Source organism: Meleagris gallopavo, chromosome 4, assembly GCF_905368555.1.
Source record: "Meleagris gallopavo chromosome 4, MGAL_WU_HG_1.1, whole genome shotgun sequence".
Taxonomy (NCBI): Eukaryota; Metazoa; Chordata; class Aves; order Galliformes; family Phasianidae; genus Meleagris; species Meleagris gallopavo.
Genome location: NC_139407.1, coordinates 46,982,400 through 47,001,746, shown reverse-complemented (window position 1 = coordinate 47,001,746; position 19,347 = coordinate 46,982,400). Strand labels below are relative to the sequence as shown.

The 19,347-nt window shown below is 35.9% G+C and overlaps 1 protein-coding gene across 1 annotated transcript in view; it reads right to left on the bottom strand.

The window, feature by feature from the left end:
- The window catches only part of GABRG1 (gamma-aminobutyric acid type A receptor subunit gamma1), a 52,255-nt gene that overhangs the window by 14,074 nt on the left and 18,834 nt on the right, over positions 1-19,347 (bottom strand). The window contains exon 3 of the mRNA XM_010710219.3: positions 11,011-11,078. Coding sequence (XP_010708521.2) covers positions 11,011-11,078 — 68 coding nt within the window. The remainder of the gene's footprint in view (positions 1-11,010; positions 11,079-19,347) is intronic.

The following is a 19,347-nucleotide window of genomic DNA, read 5'->3' as shown; positions in this document are numbered from 1 at the left end:
AAAACTTTGCTTACTCCTTGACAGACTTTGTCATCAAGAGAAGTTTCTGCGGGTCAAAACAAGTCCTTGATTATTTTATTTGCATAAAAATATCTTCAAGACACCAGTGAAAACCCAGAGCATGTTTATCCTCAACATCTTCCTTTCTGTATTCATCTGCAGGTTACAACTGGAAAGGAAATTTGCCTTAGTCTTTTGTAAATGAATACACAAGACAGTGTGCTAAAGAAGTAATTTAATAGACTTAAATGAAGCAACATGAACAAAGATTTACTTGTTGCCTTAACAATAAGAAAATAGGAGAGAAAATCAGTGAGTGATATCAACAGAAACAACCAAATGTATGATAAGAGCAGGCTGTCTGAAGGTGCTACTCTAGGCAGCAAATTCACAGTGGCACTGCATTGTCTGAGAAAAAGAAATATATCAAAGTGTCATTACAGTCAAATACACCCAGGGCAAGAAAACTCAGGCTACCACAGAATACCAACAACCCTATCAAATAAAGATAAAAAAGGAAGAAGAGCTTGATGATTTTGAATGAGCAAAGCAAAGGAACAGCCCCAGTAGACCCAAATGCTTGGATTCTCTTACCTTTCAGTATTAAATGTGCAAGCTGTTATCAGAACCATGTATTAAAAGTTGTTTAAATAACATTTTAAAGGAAAAAAAAAAAAACACAAAGAAAACAGGAAATGTTAAAATCCTTCATTAACCATTTTTCTATGCTCCAAAAAATAATCTGATACATAATAATTCGATATCATAATATTAATAACTAGTCTTTTCCTATGCTGAATGCATAACAATAGGTCCAATTGCTAGCCTTGTATCAACAGAGATACGACTCTGGAATGGTCTTCCATTTCTAAGTTGAAAAAAGCACGTAGACCCTCTTCCCTCAGAGTTCACCCAGTAAAAGGCATAATCCTACTCATTCATCCCACCTGAAAGACTCAAAACTTCTGGCTCTCTGATTTCACTCAAGAGCAATTATTCTACTTCTAATATCTACATTACTGGACATAACTATCTACTTTTTCAGCATACCTACTTGTCCTATGCCTTGCTGAGACTTTGCTGTCTTTGAGGATCCCTAGTACATCCTTTAGTCAGCATATATCCTTTGCCTAACTATCTCACACTCTTGGCTCATTTCATCTATACTATCATTCACTCAAGTGAACTTGAGCATAAACATCAAGCATATGCATGTTGTTATCACATGTAGACATTCAAGACATGAGGATGGGACTCAGATTCCTTTCTCAACAAAAGTTCCTTCACAAAGAGGAACAGGTGTTATGGGTCCAAACAGACCTTGTACAGCATCCAAGCACTGGTACACATTACAGGATGATCGGGAAAATGAGGCTTAAGTAAGTCGTAAGTCTGTCAGCATGCAGCCATGGCAGTGTAGATACCTGAGAGCAAAAATCTGAAAAGGGAATAATTAAGAAAGCTGTATGCTTTTTGAAGATCAAGTTTTGAAATGGACCTGAAGCTTTAAGGTTTAATGGATTTATACAATAAATTCCCTTAAATCTGCAGCTCCTAAAAAACAATTCATATTTTCTAATAAAAAGGGAAAATCTGGACTCTGAAAATTTGTTCAAAATGTGGTAGAAAAATGACTACACTAAGGAAGTATTTTGTCTCCAAAACTAGATGAACAAAAGCATTATCTTTGTTTACACACCATATTAACAAGAACAACAGCACATCAGAAAATACAATTTTCTTCTGTCTTTCTGAGCAACTGTTTTGCTTTTCTCATTTTCTTAGAAAAAGTTAAATTTAACACTTATCACTACTTTTATTAGTCTTATAAAGCTCACCATTCAATCGCATTCCGTAACCATAAAAATTGGTTTACTAATCTCTCTTTCAAATGAAACTAATCATAAAACATCCATGCAGAATAAAATGAAATCAATCTATGGGTGCATTAGTCACAGCCAGAGCAAAATGTGTGCTTATTCATATTCAGCCTCACAGGGTTCAATAAACATTGCACATGTTAGCTCATATTTGGCATCTGATTAGATCACCGAACTCTTTTGCACAGCTGGCATAAAGAGCCCACCTGCCTAATTATTTCCAGATAACTGCAATCCTCCTTCATCTCTGTCCTCTCTAAAAGTTAATAACAAACTCCAAAGGCTGAGAACGCAGTGACTAATCAGAGAATGACATTAAGGGGACAGGCAGTGAACAGTCAGTGAATATTGACAAGCAGGTGTATAGTCTCAGAGAGAAAGAATTAATAAGGAAAAGCAATTATATCAAATAGAGCAGGAACAGTTACTGTATGAAATACACCAAATTCTCAACTTTAGTTTCTCAAAAGGATGAGTACAGTTCAGTAACAGTCAAATATTAGATAGGCCACTAGATTTTTTGTTTTATTGGAAAGCTGTGAAAGGAAGGGAGGCAGATATCATTCTATGAGGTTACATCTCAGTGCACCTACAACACTCCAGTTCCAACATAAAATCAAAAGGACGGAAAAATTGCACAAAGTAGAAAACCATTTTTTTTGGATATTTGTTTAGCATTCCCACAGCTGATTTGATATTTCACAGCAAAACCGTGGAGAAGGAGTAGGTTAGTTGCTGCCTGGTTCTTTTTAACTGCAGTACATTTGTACAACAGGAAAAAGTGACCCAGTTTTCTCAGGCTAAACACAAATGCAATGAGTTTCTCCAACACCAAAATCAGAGTTGAAATACTACCCAGCTACAGTTCTATGATATAGATCATTACCAGTGAATTGCAGAGGTTAAAAAAAAAACAAAACAAAACAACAAAAACATCCTCTTCTTCCTCCTTCTTTGGCCAGAAACCTACGGTTGCTTCTCCATAAGAGCCGATCCACACCTTAAGTTTCCTGGAATGCAACAGACTAATTCAGAAATTTGTTTCACAGGGAGGCCCTGAATTCATTTCAATTACAAATTGTGCAGTGACTTTATCTTATTCAGTTACACAAGATCTATAATATTTTCCCCATCCTTCTTCATTCTATTCAATCTTCTAATTTCTAAAACAGAAATGTAATGAGAGTAAGACAGAATTCTGCAGGAGGAAAAAAAGAAAAGAAAAAAGAAAAAAAAAAAAAAAGCTAGAGAAAACATTATACAAACCATGTTTTTATATTAAGATATGCAATTTAATATCAAGGACTCAGATAAGTATGATGATTAAAAGGTTTAGACAGCAAAGACATTCATAAACAATCACTGTTATCCACATGCTCTCCCAAAAGAACAGAACCAAGTAAACTACCAAGCCAATTTATCTTCATCTTGCCAGAAAGCTGCCAACAGGCTCTCATAACCTTTACCTTCTCCCATATCCAAATATCTCTGGACACCAATGTAGTGCTTTTAAGTACTTTACTAAAATACTTAGCTATCTTTGATATGTGGCTTCTTTTAACAAAAACTTAAAAATGTTTGTTTTACTTCATGGGTTACTTTAAAAGTTCTTAATTTTTTTTTTTAATTATTATTATTATTATTATTTTTGAGCCTCATTAGGCTCAGCCAGGATTTCAGAACTTGATCCCCGTGGTTGAGACCAAAGTAAAAATAAAATTTCTTGGTTTAGTAAACAATTTTAGTTTGTTCACTCGTGGACCCTACAGTGAGATCAAAAATATCTGATGAATCTCAATGATTCTGATAAGAACATCTGTATTAGATTAATAATCCTATAGTAGTGAAAGAAGTGGGGGTTGCCAGAAATATGGTGAATATAGCATCTGCTCCCAGAATCTTTTAAGCAGTCAGATTATTATAGTTGAGCAGAAAATCACACTGGAATATGCCATAAAAATATATACACAGGGTAAGCGGAAATACAACAAATCATATCCAGAGAAGGTGAGTACAGAGACCTACATAATCATAATACAGAAGAAATCCACTGTTCTTCACACCATAATTTAGCATCTGTGCTTATCCGGTCCTCATTCTGAATGTGAAGTGACAGATGCAAACCACAATATGAATAAAAGGCAAGATTTACTTAAATGCTTTGTAGATTAGAAACAATAATAAAAATCTTGCTAACTAGTAAAAAAATTAGCTAGATAAGTAAGTAAAGCACTTCAGTAAAATCTCTGCTGATAAGCTACGATTATGGCTATTTGAAGAGAGCATAAAAAGTGGAAGTAAATATTATATATACATTTGCACATTGAAAACAGTACAAAAAGGGATGCTTTTTCAGTTTTTCTTTTTTGCTTTTTCAATTGAAATTTGAACATTTCAGTCACTGCTATTCATAAAAAAATATTTAAGTACAGAAAGAACCGAAACTCAGAAATGAAAAATGAGACAAAAATACTACTTATATGTTGAAAACACAGCAGCGAATACTGACAAGGAGTAGGGCTTTGGCTTTGAGGCTGTCAAGAGTGATTTATCAACTCAATTAACTGTACTTTCTAAATTCTGGACCTACATCTACCTTCTTGTAACAAGAGAGACTCAAGCAGTCAAAATTAATCCCACACAAAATTTCTGCAACAAAGCTGAGCAGCACTCAAGCATACACGGTTTTCTACAATTTCATCTCACAAACAAGTTGCAAAGTCTGAAAAACAAGGTTTCACCATTCAGTACTGTAGAACCGCTTTAAAGCCAGATCAATTGCAGTTATTCAGTTAAAGTTTTTTGGTCTTTTGCTTCCCTGGTTTTCCTGCCATATCCCAAAATCCCAACATTGGTGATAAAACCAGGAGAGACAATTACCTGGGTTTGGTTCTCACCTGTAGTGAGTTCCTACGTGAAATAGCACTTCTAAACAGCTTTCTGGTTGCTGAAGCAGTCAGGAACCTTCAAATACCTATGTGCTACAATGAAGGTAGAAGAACATGGCAACTGCTAAGAACTTCGTCAAAGTGCCTCTTGAATTACTGGCCCCAGGGAAAAGTGCGTAATGCCTTGTGGGAATAAATCACTGCAAGAGACAATACTCTTCTTCAAGAGAATGAAATCTCACACAGCACTTACTGTATGCCACTGAATAACACATTCTAAAATAGTCCAACAAGAAGTGTTTTAGATGCAGATTTTCCATAGTGGTTGAAATAAGCAGGAATAACGTGACCAAATTTATAATTATACAACAGAATAAAAAAAAAAAATTAAAACCAAGATCAGCAGGTAGCAAAGTTACACTCACTTAGCAGCAAAAGAGCATTGCATTTCCTAGCTGCTATTTTATCTACTCACTCACACATATATCAGCAAAGGAGCAGGACAATAACTTCTTCCAAAAATGGGTTTACTTCGTTGGTAAAAATCCTAGGGGTCTTGCTGTAGGAAAGGGCATCCAGACAGTTCCACCACTTGACAAACTGGACTTCCCAGAACATATGAACAGAAAAATCCTGGTCATGAGATTTGCTCATGAGATTGCTCAGCTTTTTACAGAGGGTAAGTTTTCATAGAGTCAGCCCAGATCCTGGCACCGGCCAAGGCAGTAGCTTTCCTCTAGAGTGCAGTAGAGAAGGAAGAAATAATATTCTATGTTGTAGGAGCCATTGCAAGGACTGTTTCTAGATGACGTTCAAGCAGTTCTAACAGTCAAAGCGCAACCTTTACCTTTCTTTCCAAAACTGCAAATCTAGGCCAATAGAATAAGTAAAAAAATTTGAATACAGCCTCCCACATTTCCATATGGACAGAAGAATTAGGCATTAATAACAAAGAACAATCAAACAATGCTCTCCTAAGTATAAAAGGTACAAGACAAATAACTAAATGTGTCTTGTCTCAGCTACAGACACAAGAGACAACCACAACAGAAGCTGACAGGAAGGGTTTGGAGCGATATTAAGGTATCAGAAATAACAATAAACTGTACAACAGAGCAGTCAAGCAGTCTGTGCAGTTGAGGGGGGAAAGCAAGAGAAAAGTACTGACTGGTTTAGCTTTAGTTCCAGTTGATACCTTCCATCTTTTTAGTGAAGATCTGGAAAGACAATGAGGGCAAAAACTGCAGGAAATAGAGAACCTAATACCAGTAGGAACTGTTAGTAGCACAACAAAAGTTTAAATGTTCACATTTTGTAGCCTCCACAGAGAGAGAGAAAAGAAAGTTTAAGCAGGAACATGATGAGAAACAGTAAAAAAGCTTTACAGACATTTATAGAAAGTGTATTTGAAGTATAAGGGGCAGACTGGGAGAAAGCATATGGTATACCAAGTTGAAAAGTTGAAAGGATGTGAACAGAAACTGTTGAGATCTCAGGTAGGAATTGGCCTCTTAGGGGAGAAAAAAAAAAAAAAAAAAAGGCTGTGAATAGGCTTTGAAGTGTCTTGAAGGAAACAGTTTGTATGTGAGATCCAGTGTAAGAGAAGCCTGAGGAGGAACATGAGCAAGAGATGATTCAGTAGAAATAGAGGAAAATTTTCTCAATAGGACATCTATAAGTAATATAACTGGAGCAAGATGGCAATTGCAATAAAAAAATTTATCATCAGAATAATGCAAATGTGGACAAGAGATTCACTATGATAAATGGATTAAGAATAAATAAAAATAAAACCCCTGAAAGCTGCTTTACAGTCAGAATTTGCAAGACTGAGACCTTGCTCCAGGCTCTAGGATCCATCACGACATAGAAAAATATTAGATTTCAATGCCACACAGAATATCCACAGCAATGGAGAGTGAGGAAGGGTAAAAAAAAAAAAAAAAAAAAAAAAAAGAGAGAGAGAGAGAGAGAGAGAAGATTTAAAGTCATGATTTAGCCACATTGAGGTATCTAAAGATCTGTTAACAGATGTGAAGTACATGAGGCAGTATTTCATATGGGACAGAATGAGGCACAAAGAGTTACAGACAACAGAAAGGCAGCTAAATTTGTATATGAAGCTATCAAGAAGTAGCTGACAGCAGAAAACTACCATGGAAGATACTCTGGTCAGAAATACTGAAGGAAGAGTTTTAAAAATTACATTCACATCTACAATGAAATAGATAAAGTACTGGAACCATAAGAAATCAAAGTGCTTGTTCCCAACACTCCGATCACAAAGAGAAAGGAAAATATTTCAAGCAACTTTTTCTTGCCCCAGCCATCTCAGCCATCTCAGCGCTTCTGCTATTTCCTTTAACAAATTAGCCTTATGCAAATACAGAACAGTGGCATCTGAAATCTCAAATACTTCACAGAGCGATTGCTCTGGATGTTTATCTGTGAGATCTGAGATTATCTAAAATGGATTTCAACCAGTGTATGCTGGTATACTCTAATGAAGTCAAGGGAGTTAATGTAGGTTTTCTCATAGTTTATAGTTAAACCATGTCTGCTGTGGCTTAAGTGATACAATGGATCTACACAAAAAGCTATCTGCTGAAAAACACAAAATTTGAGAATGACAACAGAACAAGAAGTCTGCAGCTCAGATTGAATTGCTCCTGAACAGCACACACAAATTAAGGCACATTTTACAGAAATGAGCACAGATTTTCTGATGCTTTGTGTGGGACCTTAACTACCTATTCTGACTTTGTATCTATGGAGAGTCAACAGGTAAACTGCAGTTGAAATACCAACAAGTACTGAATGCTGTCTAAAGCAAGGGTTGAAAAGATTGCTCTGCTTTGGTTTGCTTTCAGAAAAGATACTGCAATATTTCTCAGCCATACAAAGGCTGGCTTTTCTCTCATCCCTTGTCATTCCTTTCAAAATGATCAGAGAAATTGTGAGTGACATCGGAACTGTTGTGCTTTGCCAGTATGAGCAGGATATTTCTTGTACTTGGCTGATTCCCCTGAAACCAGATGGGATAAGCTTAGAGCTACCTTGCAACTGCAATAGGCAAGCTCACTGCCAGCAACAGCCAGACTAATCAACTTAAGCTCTTTTCTTTTTTACCATGAAAAGCAGAGAACACATACAAAATTTTATTTATGAATTATTACTCAAGTTCCTATAGCTGGCAAAATAAGTCATACTAATAGACATGTTTTTTAATACTTAAGTATATTTCATAATGAAGAAAAAGCAAAATTCAAAATTACTGAAGGAATATTTACTCAGCTGCTATAAAAAACACAGTCTCCAAACACTCATGTAGTTAATGGCTAAATCAAAGGCTTGCTGATACTTCTGTTCTGTTTTCCAAAGAACTGTTCCGGCCACATGAAAGAAAATGGAACCCATTCTCATAAAATTCACATACTGGACTCTCCAAAAATCTGCAGGGCTTGCATGCTGGACCCACACAGAGTTATACAATTTCATAAATTTTCAAAAGTGATAAAAAGCAGTCATGGTATTCCTCTGACTCATTAATCACAAAGCTCATAGAGACAATGATTCTCTTCTGAACATATTTCTCTTCTTTGAACATGAAAGGAATTCCAACCAGAACTGCCAGATCATGAAAGCTGAGGTGCTGGCATGGTTTTGCCACAGGCAGCAGCAGAGGACATCTGTAAATAAACTGGTGTATCAAAGCACAAAACACCAATGAACACAGAAGGACTGGGTGATGAACACAGGGCAGAGAAAGATCATGAGGTCCATAGGCAGCATGGATGGACATCATTTACACACAAGGGCCATATATCAGGCTGTACTACCTGCACCTCGAGAGTGGTTTTTGTTTTGTTTGGTTTTGTTGTTGTTGTTTGTTTCTTTTGTTGTTTGTTGGTGGTCTTTTTTTTTTTTTTTTTTAATGTTAGTCCTAGCTTGAAAGAAAAAAGTAAGAGTACATTTGCATTAAGTGCTCAACAGAATGAGCTTCCACATAGAGAAAAAACCAGGCTCAAAATATTCATCATATGTCTAAATTCCATTAAGAAAATTCCAGACTACTGCAGAGCTTTTGGGGATCAAGACTTTGACCATAAAAATGCACTTAAATGGTAGTTTATATGACTGCTGCAGGATGCATGGTGCAGGATAGCTTTAAAAAATAAATTCAAATATCTTTAGGCTTAATGAGTATTAGAAACCTAAATACTTCACTGATCTAGACACTTGTTAAGAATATTTACTCAGGCTGCAAATGCCTAGAGAGACCACACGCTGCAGGAAGACATCTTTTATGCATGCGGTGTCTATAGCATCTAGAATTTTATGTAGATCTTTGTTAAATTAAATAATGAAACCCAGACTCCAAGAAAATTTAAAAATAAATTCTAATGAATGTCATACATATACTTAAAATCTCTGTTTTATGAAAGTGAAAGAGTCTATTATATAGCAAGAGGAAAATAGAATGTATTAGAAAAAGTAAGTCAGTTTCCTCTCATAATGAGTACCTTTTAAATCTTTCATAGGAACTTATTCCCCTGATATCATGCTACAAACTTATATTTCAAAAAAAAACAAACCAAAACAAAAAAAAAACACACCCTCTCTATGTCGTGCCATTTTGTTTCTAAACTAAAAAGTTAAAGGTTATCATTTGATAGAGTGAATTAACATATCTGGGAAATAATTAATCCAAAGGGGAATCACAGATAAGGGTTTTCACATAAAGTAATAAAATGAGGGCTAAGGACAGCCATTGAAACTGAAGCAAATGTTGGAATATTGGGTAACAATCACAAACAATATTAACGCAAGGAAAGTGCCTCCTTAATGAAACAGCTTACATAAAGAGAGCTTACAAGGTCACATCTGTAATTATTTTTTGCTGAGAATGTTGTTTCCTAGATTAAAGACATTTTTGTGGGAAGCTTTAATAAATTTGCATATATATACATATATATATATTTAATGATTTTTTAGTGATATTAGATGCTTATACAATCCAGGTTCCTAGAGTCCAAGCTTAGAGAAAGCAATTGCTAGCTTATAAAGGAAACTTCTACTGTTTGCTATGTCTCTTTAGAAGTAGAAACCTGTCCACACATTTTGCTCCCACTATAACTTCCATCAGAGGGGATACAATGGGGAGAAGTAAAGAAAAGATGGAGTAGGAAAACAGATGAAGCCAGAGGATGCATTTTTAACACCTTTACCCCTACTAAGTACCATCAGTCTTTTTTATTTGATATCTCATCTCTGAAAGATGATATCCGCCACCTGAGCATGATGACACATGTGCAACTCACACATTTTTAATATACTTCTGGAAATAGCATCATTTTGCCAAATGCTCAGAAGTTCCCTCCACTGGCCTACTCTAGCATACTTGGACTGGAAGAAAAGGCTGAGCAATTCTTTAGGGAGGTAAAAATGAAAAAGACAGGATGGGGCTGAGCACAAACTCATCCAAGTGCCAGTCCCAGACACATTCCTTCTGCTTCTGAGCTACTTAGAGCCTCTGTACTGTCCAAGAGAAGTCATGCAGCCAGGCCTCTAACACGTCGAACTCTGACAGAAATGAAAAAAAATTCTAGGCGATTTCAGGAAAGGCCACAGACTCAATTTCTTCATAAGTGCTATTCACAGTTTGTATCAAACAATGAGATCTAGCCTCAGCAGATCTCCCCAGAAATTAGATGAATTGTACTGTTTAACTTTTGAAGAAATCAGCTACACATACACACTGACCCATAGTAGTAAATAATTCATGAAAGAAGGAATACAATTGAGTTTATTTCCATTTTTTTTTCTTCCCAGTGAAATAAATAAATAAATAAATGCACTGAAAATAGTTACATTCATAAATGTTGGGTCAAACATTATTTTTCCAAATCCCTAAGGAGCAACTCTGGGAAATACTGCATGCTGAACCAGAGGTAAACCAAGTATAGATAAATACAGGGAAAATGTTTAACATGTGCCAAAACAAGCTCCCAAAGAATGCCTTCTGTATGATCTCATTTTTAAAAACAAGTTTATTGAAATAACTAAAACAATTTCAAACAGCTATTCTAAATTTGATTTTGCAATAATCACAATTATATCAAACAGCATAAGAATACATACTAAGAAATAAAAAAGCTTATCTGAATGACATTAGAATTACTTCATGATGCTAGCCCACAGCATCTCTCTGATAATGTTTCCTGTCAATAATCTGAACTTACCATATTGATTGGGTCAACTGGGCCAATGCTGTTAACATAGACATCTGTTTCAATTACAGTAGTTCTCACTAAAAGAAAAAAAATCAGCAACCTTAATAATTATGTATTCAATTTATTCTCTACATTGATAATGTATTTTATTAAAGTAATAATAAATCTGATATTCTTTTATTAGATTCAGAAAGATTACATCTCTAGTTTGTGCATTCTGTGAAGAATAATATATGACATGGCTACTTTATTCCATATGGATTAAGCTAAATTGTCAAGATGAATTTTTTGTATCTTAAGGCACATTCCATCTATACTTTGTGAATAGGTATAAGATATATACATAAAGTATCAAAAGTAAAGGAAGTGGGGAGAAAAACAGATTATCCCAGCATAAAAAAAGTAACACAAATAGAAAAAAATGTTCAGAAAATGAGCATTTGTACAATAAAACCAGAAGGTCTGGGAGCAGATGTTTACCAGCTGCAAGAAATCAATATGCAGCATTTCCTACTGAAGATATCTAACAAAAATAAAATAACTTTTAATCACATATTTCTTCACACAATTACATTACACCTATGGATTGTCAATATACTTTCATCAATATATTGCTCCACAAAACTAACTGAAAGATCTCCAAGAAATTCCAGTAAAATTATTGCTTCTGAGCTGACAAAGTTAATTGTTTTAGAAATATATTTTTAATGCATTTACAGAAAGACACAAAGTCTAAGCAAATTTCCATTAAAGTCACATCTGATGTGTATGTCACTGATAATTTTGTTGTTATCTCCAGGATGCTTTGTAGAGGAAAAAAGATACAAATGGAAGAGGTCAGGATGTGGTATTGGAGAGGTCTGCATTTAAACAACACCAATTTACTAAGCACTTTTTTTCCAGCTTGTATGACAGATGGAATGGCAATGAATGAACACAAGAGGGTTAATTCTGAAGCTCTGCTGGTCTTTCTCCCATGATCTAGCACGTTAAAATGAAGTCCCTCTGTTCATTTGTAGACAGAAGGGGAGAAGGTACAAGAAAAATATACTTCTATTTTATAGAAGAGGGATTCTCCATCACCAGATTTGATTTCTTCACATGGCATGCCATACCAAGCCGTTTATAAGAGATATAAAATCTTAAGTAACACAGGATTTTTCAAACCTCAAAGACCTAGAACTCAAACACACAGAAAGAAATAGGGTATCATAACAACCCTGCCAGCTATGATAACAGGCAAGATACATTTCCTAATTATCCACAGATACTTTTCCCCTGCCAATCTCACTTGACAGGAAATTCTCCCTGATCCCAAATCCGATTACTGATTCCCTGATCTTGTGACTAAGACACACCAGTCAGGCTGCACAAAGGGTTTTCTGTACAACCACAGAATGCCGAGTCACTTGATCACTCTCCTGTCTCCAGTGTTCTCCACAGAAAGTTTAAATGGACTCTGGAAATCAATTTTGTTTCCTGAGGAAAAAAAAAAAAAAATACTCCCTGAGCTGCAAATGGCTTCAATATCTGCAGGGCTCATAAAGGAAGTGGGAGAGCACAATAACTCATATGCTCAGACTGAGATATTAAAAAAAAAGTATGTGTATGTATTTGTACACATATGTATAATGTAACACATACTTTACACATGTAACATATACTTTACACATCTCACGAATACATATCCACTGCTTTGATTTTGCGAATTTATTTATCAACGTAACAGAAAAACTCTTCAATTTTGTCACTGCCAGACTAGAACACAAGGGGCTGGATCAAAGCAGATCTTTCCTCACCGCTCAAGCAATGATGAATCCAGTATTTCTCCCCCACATTTGTAGGAAATATCTAGTTCTCCTTAATGCTAGGAAACTGTGTTTTGTTTGGAGGTTCAGTTCTTTGACTAACTTTCAGCATTACTTAGCCACATACTAAACCTGTTCCTCAGACACAAGTACCTGTACAGAATGATTGAGGTCATCTCTCAGACTTGGATATGATGAGCAGCTCATATCACAAATTGAAAATGCAACTCATGGTTTATCTATTCAGCTTTACTCATCTTGAAATTTCACAGAATCACAGGGTTGGAAGCGACCTCAAGGATCATGAATCTCCAACCCCCCTGCCACAGGCAGGGCCACCAACCTCCACATTTAATACTAGACCAGCCTGCCCAGGGCCCCATTCAATCTGGCCTTGAACACCTCCAGGAATAGGGCATCCACAACCTCTCTAGGCAGCCTGTTCCAGCACCTCACCACTCTCTCTGTAAAGAATTTCCCCCTGACATCCAACCTAAACCTCCCCTCCCTCAACTTAAAATCATTCCCCCTTGTCCTGCAGTTTTCAACTCTTTCAAAGAGTTGATTCCCCTCCTCTTTGTAGGCTCCCTTTAGGTATTGAAATGCTGCAATGAGGTCATCCCACAGCTTTCTTTTCTCCAGGCTGAACAAGCCCAGCTCCCTCAGCCTGTCTTCGTAGGGGAGATGCTCCAGTCCCCTGATCATCTTCTCTGATCATTTGGACACCAGAACTGGCATTCTTTCTAAACAGTACTATCAGTGCCTCGTGAACACTTCTAGTTTTCTACTTAAAAGGTCTCTTTTCAAAAGAGACTTACCTCAGAATAGTCCTCTGGGAGATATCTACCTAAGAACTCACTACACAAAATGATTAAATTTTCTCCTAAATCACCACTTTTCTGTGAAGAACCTCTCACATTGAAATATAAGCCCCGGCCTTTCTTTCCACACTGTTATCTCACTTTTTTTTCCCCCTACAATTAGCCTTTGTCTGTAGCTCTGATTTTACTGAAGGAGGGGATTATTCTGCAGATGCAACTTCTCTCTTGACAACAGTCTTTGTGCCATCTGCCAAATTTACTACAAAAATTCATTGGTGAAATCATTCAAGATATCATTATTCTTGATTGAGTCATGCTTGTGAGACCCAACAATAGACAACGCTACCATTGATATTTCCTTATAATATGTCCTTATTAACAATTAAATTTTGAGATCAGTGAGCCAGTTTTTAATATGGGCTGTGTCAATTTTATGAAATTTCAGCGTGCAGGAAGCAGTACTTGATCTGCCCCAAAGGCTCTCTTATAATGTGTCATCGAGTTCAATTTGCCTTTTCTATACTGCTCTGAGTAAGATTATTAGAACTATCAAGAGCCAGTGAAGGGTCTGAAAATCCATCTCTGTTGAAATTATTTTAATTGACCCAAATGATACAGAGCGACAGATTCAGAGCAATAAGATTGGAAGGGGCTGTTTTGTTTCCTTAGTTCTGTGCAGAACTGATCCCAGTCCTTCTGTGAATTAGAAGAATTCATTCTACTTGTGTTTGTGAGCTAGAAGTAATATGAACCTGTGAAAATGATAAAAGCTGGAAGAAAACACAATCTTGATACTAATTTGACCTCCAAATAATTACTGTGGCTCATCTGCTTTCCACAAAGAGCTAACAGCAATAGATGTTTGGAAAGATATTTCTCCTTATTTTATTTAGGAAATGTAGTAACAGTTTTGAAAAAAAACTATGAGTAAGAAGAAGGCTATTTTACAAACCCTGAGTGCAAAGCGGTACAGTAGACCCTATAACTTTCTAAAGAAGAGGAGAAAATGATAGCCCACTTTAAATATTTGCACAGAAAGAGGTAAGAGTAAAGCAAGAAGGTGAGAGAACAGTAGTTCCCCCTGCATATTAGATAGGTTGAGTGAAGAGCATCACTCAGCTGTCCCCAAGAGAGAGTTCATCAACTCCCAAAGTAGCTGATGCATGCAAGGAACTCATACACTATGTCTGATATGAATACACTCATACTTCTGATTTCCCATTTTGTCACATTTTCTTCACTGGAATCATAGAATCATTTCAGCTGGAAGGGACCTTTAAAAGTCACCTAGTCCAATTCCTCTGAAAGGAACATGGACACATACAGCTAGGTCAGACTGCTAATAGCCCAGTCCAGTCTGACATCCATAGAATGTCTCCAGGAACAGAGCATCCACCACCTCTCTGGACAACATGTTCCAGTACTTCACTACCTTTACTGTAAAAAGCTTCTTCCTTATATCCAACCTAAATCTTCCCTTTTCTAGTTTGAAATCACATCCCCTTGTCCTATCACCACAGACTCTGCTAAAGAGTCTATCCCTTTCTTATAGCCTCCCTCTAGATACTGAAAGGTAAGTATTACAGGTCTCCCTGAAACCTTCTCTCTCCAGGCTGATCAGTTTTCTGAGTCTGTCCACACAGGGGAGACGTTCCTTCTCTTGGATCATTTCTGTGGCCCTCCTTTGGATACACTCCAATAAGTCTGTGTTTCTCCTGTACTGAGGACTCTATATCTGGACACAGATATGACTCCAGCTGAAGACTCACTGGTGCAGAGCAGAGGGGCAGGATTACCTCCCTCACCCTGCTGATGTACTTTTTTTGCTGACCTTTTTTTGATTTTTTTGATGCAACCCAGGATACTGAGGACAAATTACTGGCTCACGTCCAGCCTACCATGCCATCCACTCCGGGTCCTTTTTTGCAGGGCTTTGCTCAATCCTTTTGTGCTCCAGCTTGTATTGATAGAGAAAAGGTCTCTTCTTTAGGAAATTTAACTAGTATTTGATTGGTTTTGAGTATCATTTAACACAAGCATGTAGCTAAGGACAGTCTTAATCTCTGGAAAGAAGTGACTCTTATGCTTGAAGTTTAAGAGTGAGAATAAATCTCCCCACAAGCAAGACATGGAAAGAAGTGTTTCTTGGAAGACATGACCACTGCTTCCTTAGCAAACAATGATGCTGAAATCCCTAGGCATATTCTGAACACCAATTTGGGGTCAAAATCTGTATTTTGGAAAATTTTAATTACGGATTAGAAAAATCACACTGATACATATCCACCTCAATCCCTGACAAATAATTTTAGCAATTGCTCTTCCTATTGAAAATGCCTCTTTTTTAGCCTATATATAAGCAGGTCCAATTTTCAGCCACTGATATTTGAAATCTCTCTGCTTGCTATGTGGAAGACCTCTCTTTATCCTGACAAAAACTATAGTCTTGATTTTTTAAAAGCACAGAATATTGCCCTTTTTATTGCTGATATTTTCTCCATTTTCATTAATCTAGTCCTTAACATTACCTGATAGCACATTAGTGAATCTAAATTCACTAATTTTTCTCATTTTATTTATCAAAAACATGCATTTTAGAATGAAAGTCTAACACCTATCTTTATTTATCACGATTTTTTAATTTAAACAAATTTAATTAATTTCACCCGAGCTTTTTTTTTTTTTTTTTTGAGCAAGCTTTCTGTAACTCCTCAATAATTGCTTAAAGTAATCAGTGATAAAGCAGCTATTCAGCAAATAAATTAGGTGATGACCACATTCAAGAATAGCAGGGTCTTCAATGCTTCAATACTACTTCAATAGTATTTAATATAACAATAAAATTCTGACAATAATTTATCTAAGAGTATTATTTATACAACTATCTGTATTAAAACTCAGCTTCAAATGTCTACAGCAGGCTTCCAGCTCTATCTCTAAAGAATTTTTTCAAAGTGGTTTTAATGAAAGTAGAACCCTGTTCTTCACTCTTAGTCTTATACCTTTTTTGATTTAAAAAGAAGCCCATCTCTAGGCCACCATTTTTTTTCCCCCATCATTTACTATGCAGGGCACACAACAAGTACTTTTAAAATTCACTGCAGATGCTCTTCTATGCTTCTTTTATTTATATTTCCTTCAATTCAATTTCCTTCATGTAAAATATTGAAAAAATATTGTAAAATATTGTAAAATATTGTACTCTTATGAGAGTACATCCCTAGTTTTACCTGCTGTTTTTGTGCTTAAATGAGTTTATTATTTTCCTACTTACATCGTTATTTTGTTTATGCTATACTAAAAGCACCAGTTCAAGACAATATCCCCTAATATCTTTTCAGAATTTGCACTTCTATCAGTCACTTGAAAGTTCACTTTTTGTTCTTGCAGTTTTTAATACCTCTGAGTACATAACTTTTCACATTACTGCACTGAGATGCAATTATTTGTCCATCTCTTGCTAACAGAACAATTACAACTATTCAGATTTCACTAGGTATGATTTTCTCTTATGCTTATGAGCTATCATCCTCATCATTCTTAAAAATTGCATCAATAATTTCTTTCTTCAAGTTAATGATTGAAAATGCTACATTAGAGAATTAATGTGATTACTCCTATTTCTAACTGAACTTTCAGACTATCAGTTGTGTTTCACTCATGTAATACATGACATTGGACATGAGACATAGCTGGAAAAAGTATAAATTGATAGACTAACATTAATATGCTAGTATCCCTAAGTTGTGAGAGATAAGTGAGCAGAGAGAGTTCTTTCTCTTAAAAAGAGAGTTTAAAACTGCTGACTTGATCGAGGACTGAAGCTAAAACAATGTGGTTATAAGTTATATACATATGTATATATATTCTTACCTTACAGTAAGTATAATATTGTTTTGTTAATATATCAACACATCAAAGTTGTATCAGTAATTAAAAGGATTTATACTACAGATCAGAAACTCCAGGTGGTAACTGCCACTATTTCATACTGAGCAGAATGTACTTTAATAATAGTATCTTTGTGCTCCATACATATAAAATATGTTGCATATAGTGAGTTGAAGTCTAATAAGTGTAATAAACATAGGAAAGAGTAGCAATTAACAAATCAATACAACTCACGGATATTAGTATCCATATAGTATATTAGAGCCACACAAAATGACACAGTGTGGTTTTCTGAAATTTCAGTATTGCAAAGGATTTTTTAATTTTCATTTGGCTCTCCTTTATCACGTCACTCTGCGTATTCAACAATGAAACCCCTTTTCCTACTCTGACATGCTGTGTCAACATGAAGAGGAAAATTAAATTTGACTCTGTTATTCAAACCCAAAAAGCCTGGGCTCAAAAATATACAAAACTCTTGCTATTTTAACTGAGCTTTGTAATTCAGTAATAACATTGCATGGGAAATTATTACCTTGAAAGATAATTATAATTCCAGTCAATAACCTCGTTGTAGAAGTACTGGCATGCTCCGAAGATGTGTAATCTGACACTAGATTTTATCCACATAATTTACACAGAATAAGATGAATGTGCCACAGCATGATTTTATTTTTCTATGTTAAATATCTGCTGTTAAATATCTCAAACAGCTGGACAGAATGTGATACCTGTATTTAAAGCTGTCATTTCATCTCATTGTTGCCAAAACTCCACAACTTTCTCTCTATACAAAAAGAGAGCCAGACTTCACATTTGCTCTCCTGGCAACAAAATGTCTCCTGTTCTCATTACTCTAGCCTTTTAGTGTTTGGACAGAGGCAGGTCCCGAATAGAAAAGGTCAAAAACTTAGCATCAGGAAAGTGAAGAAGAAAAAGTAAGGGAGCATATATGTGAGAGCAGCTAGAAGCTAGAAAGTGCTTTCTTTCAGAAACAATAATTCTACCAATAATTGAAATCCAGAAAGCTGTACATTGAAGTACTCAAAAAGAGACTTAAGTTTTTGCTCAACCAAGACTCAGTGCATAATCAACAAAGCAAAGGTAAGGATAACATCAAAAATTTTTTGTGTCCCTCTAAATCCATTGGACATCTAAGAATGAACTCCTCTTCCTTTATTGTCCCTTTTTTTATTTCAAAGTTTTAAGGGGAGAGAAAAGTATTCACATTACTTTCATTCCTGCATACCAGCTAATTATTAGAAGGAATCCTAGTGGAGAATATTTATTCCCTCATAATTCTTTTGTTGTCCACTGCATCATACAATCTGAAAGAAAAAAAAGTGATACTATACATATTTTATAAGTTGATAAATTAAGAAAAAATATGCTGGAAGATGTTTTTTATTGTCTGTTCACAGTAATTATCTTAAATGGAGGTGAAGGAAAAGACAAGGGAGGGCCTTTTTGTAACAGCTGGTTGCAACAGGGCAAGGGGAAATGGCTTTAAACTGGAAGAGGGTAGATTTAGCCTAGATATTAGGAAGCAGTTATTTACTGTGAGGATAATGAGGCACTGTAAAATGTTGCCCAGAGAGAATATGGATGCCCCTTCCCTGTAGGCATTCATGGTCAGGCTGGATGGGACTTTGAGCAACATGGTCTAGAGGGAAGCGTCTTGTCTGTAGCAGGGGGTTTGGAACTAGGTGAACTTAAAGGTCCCCTCCAACCCAAACTGTTCTATGATTCTGTGATTATCTTCATGAGATTCCATATTGTGACAGGAAAAGAAAAATTTCCGTTCAGTATCTTCAGGGTAATAGTCA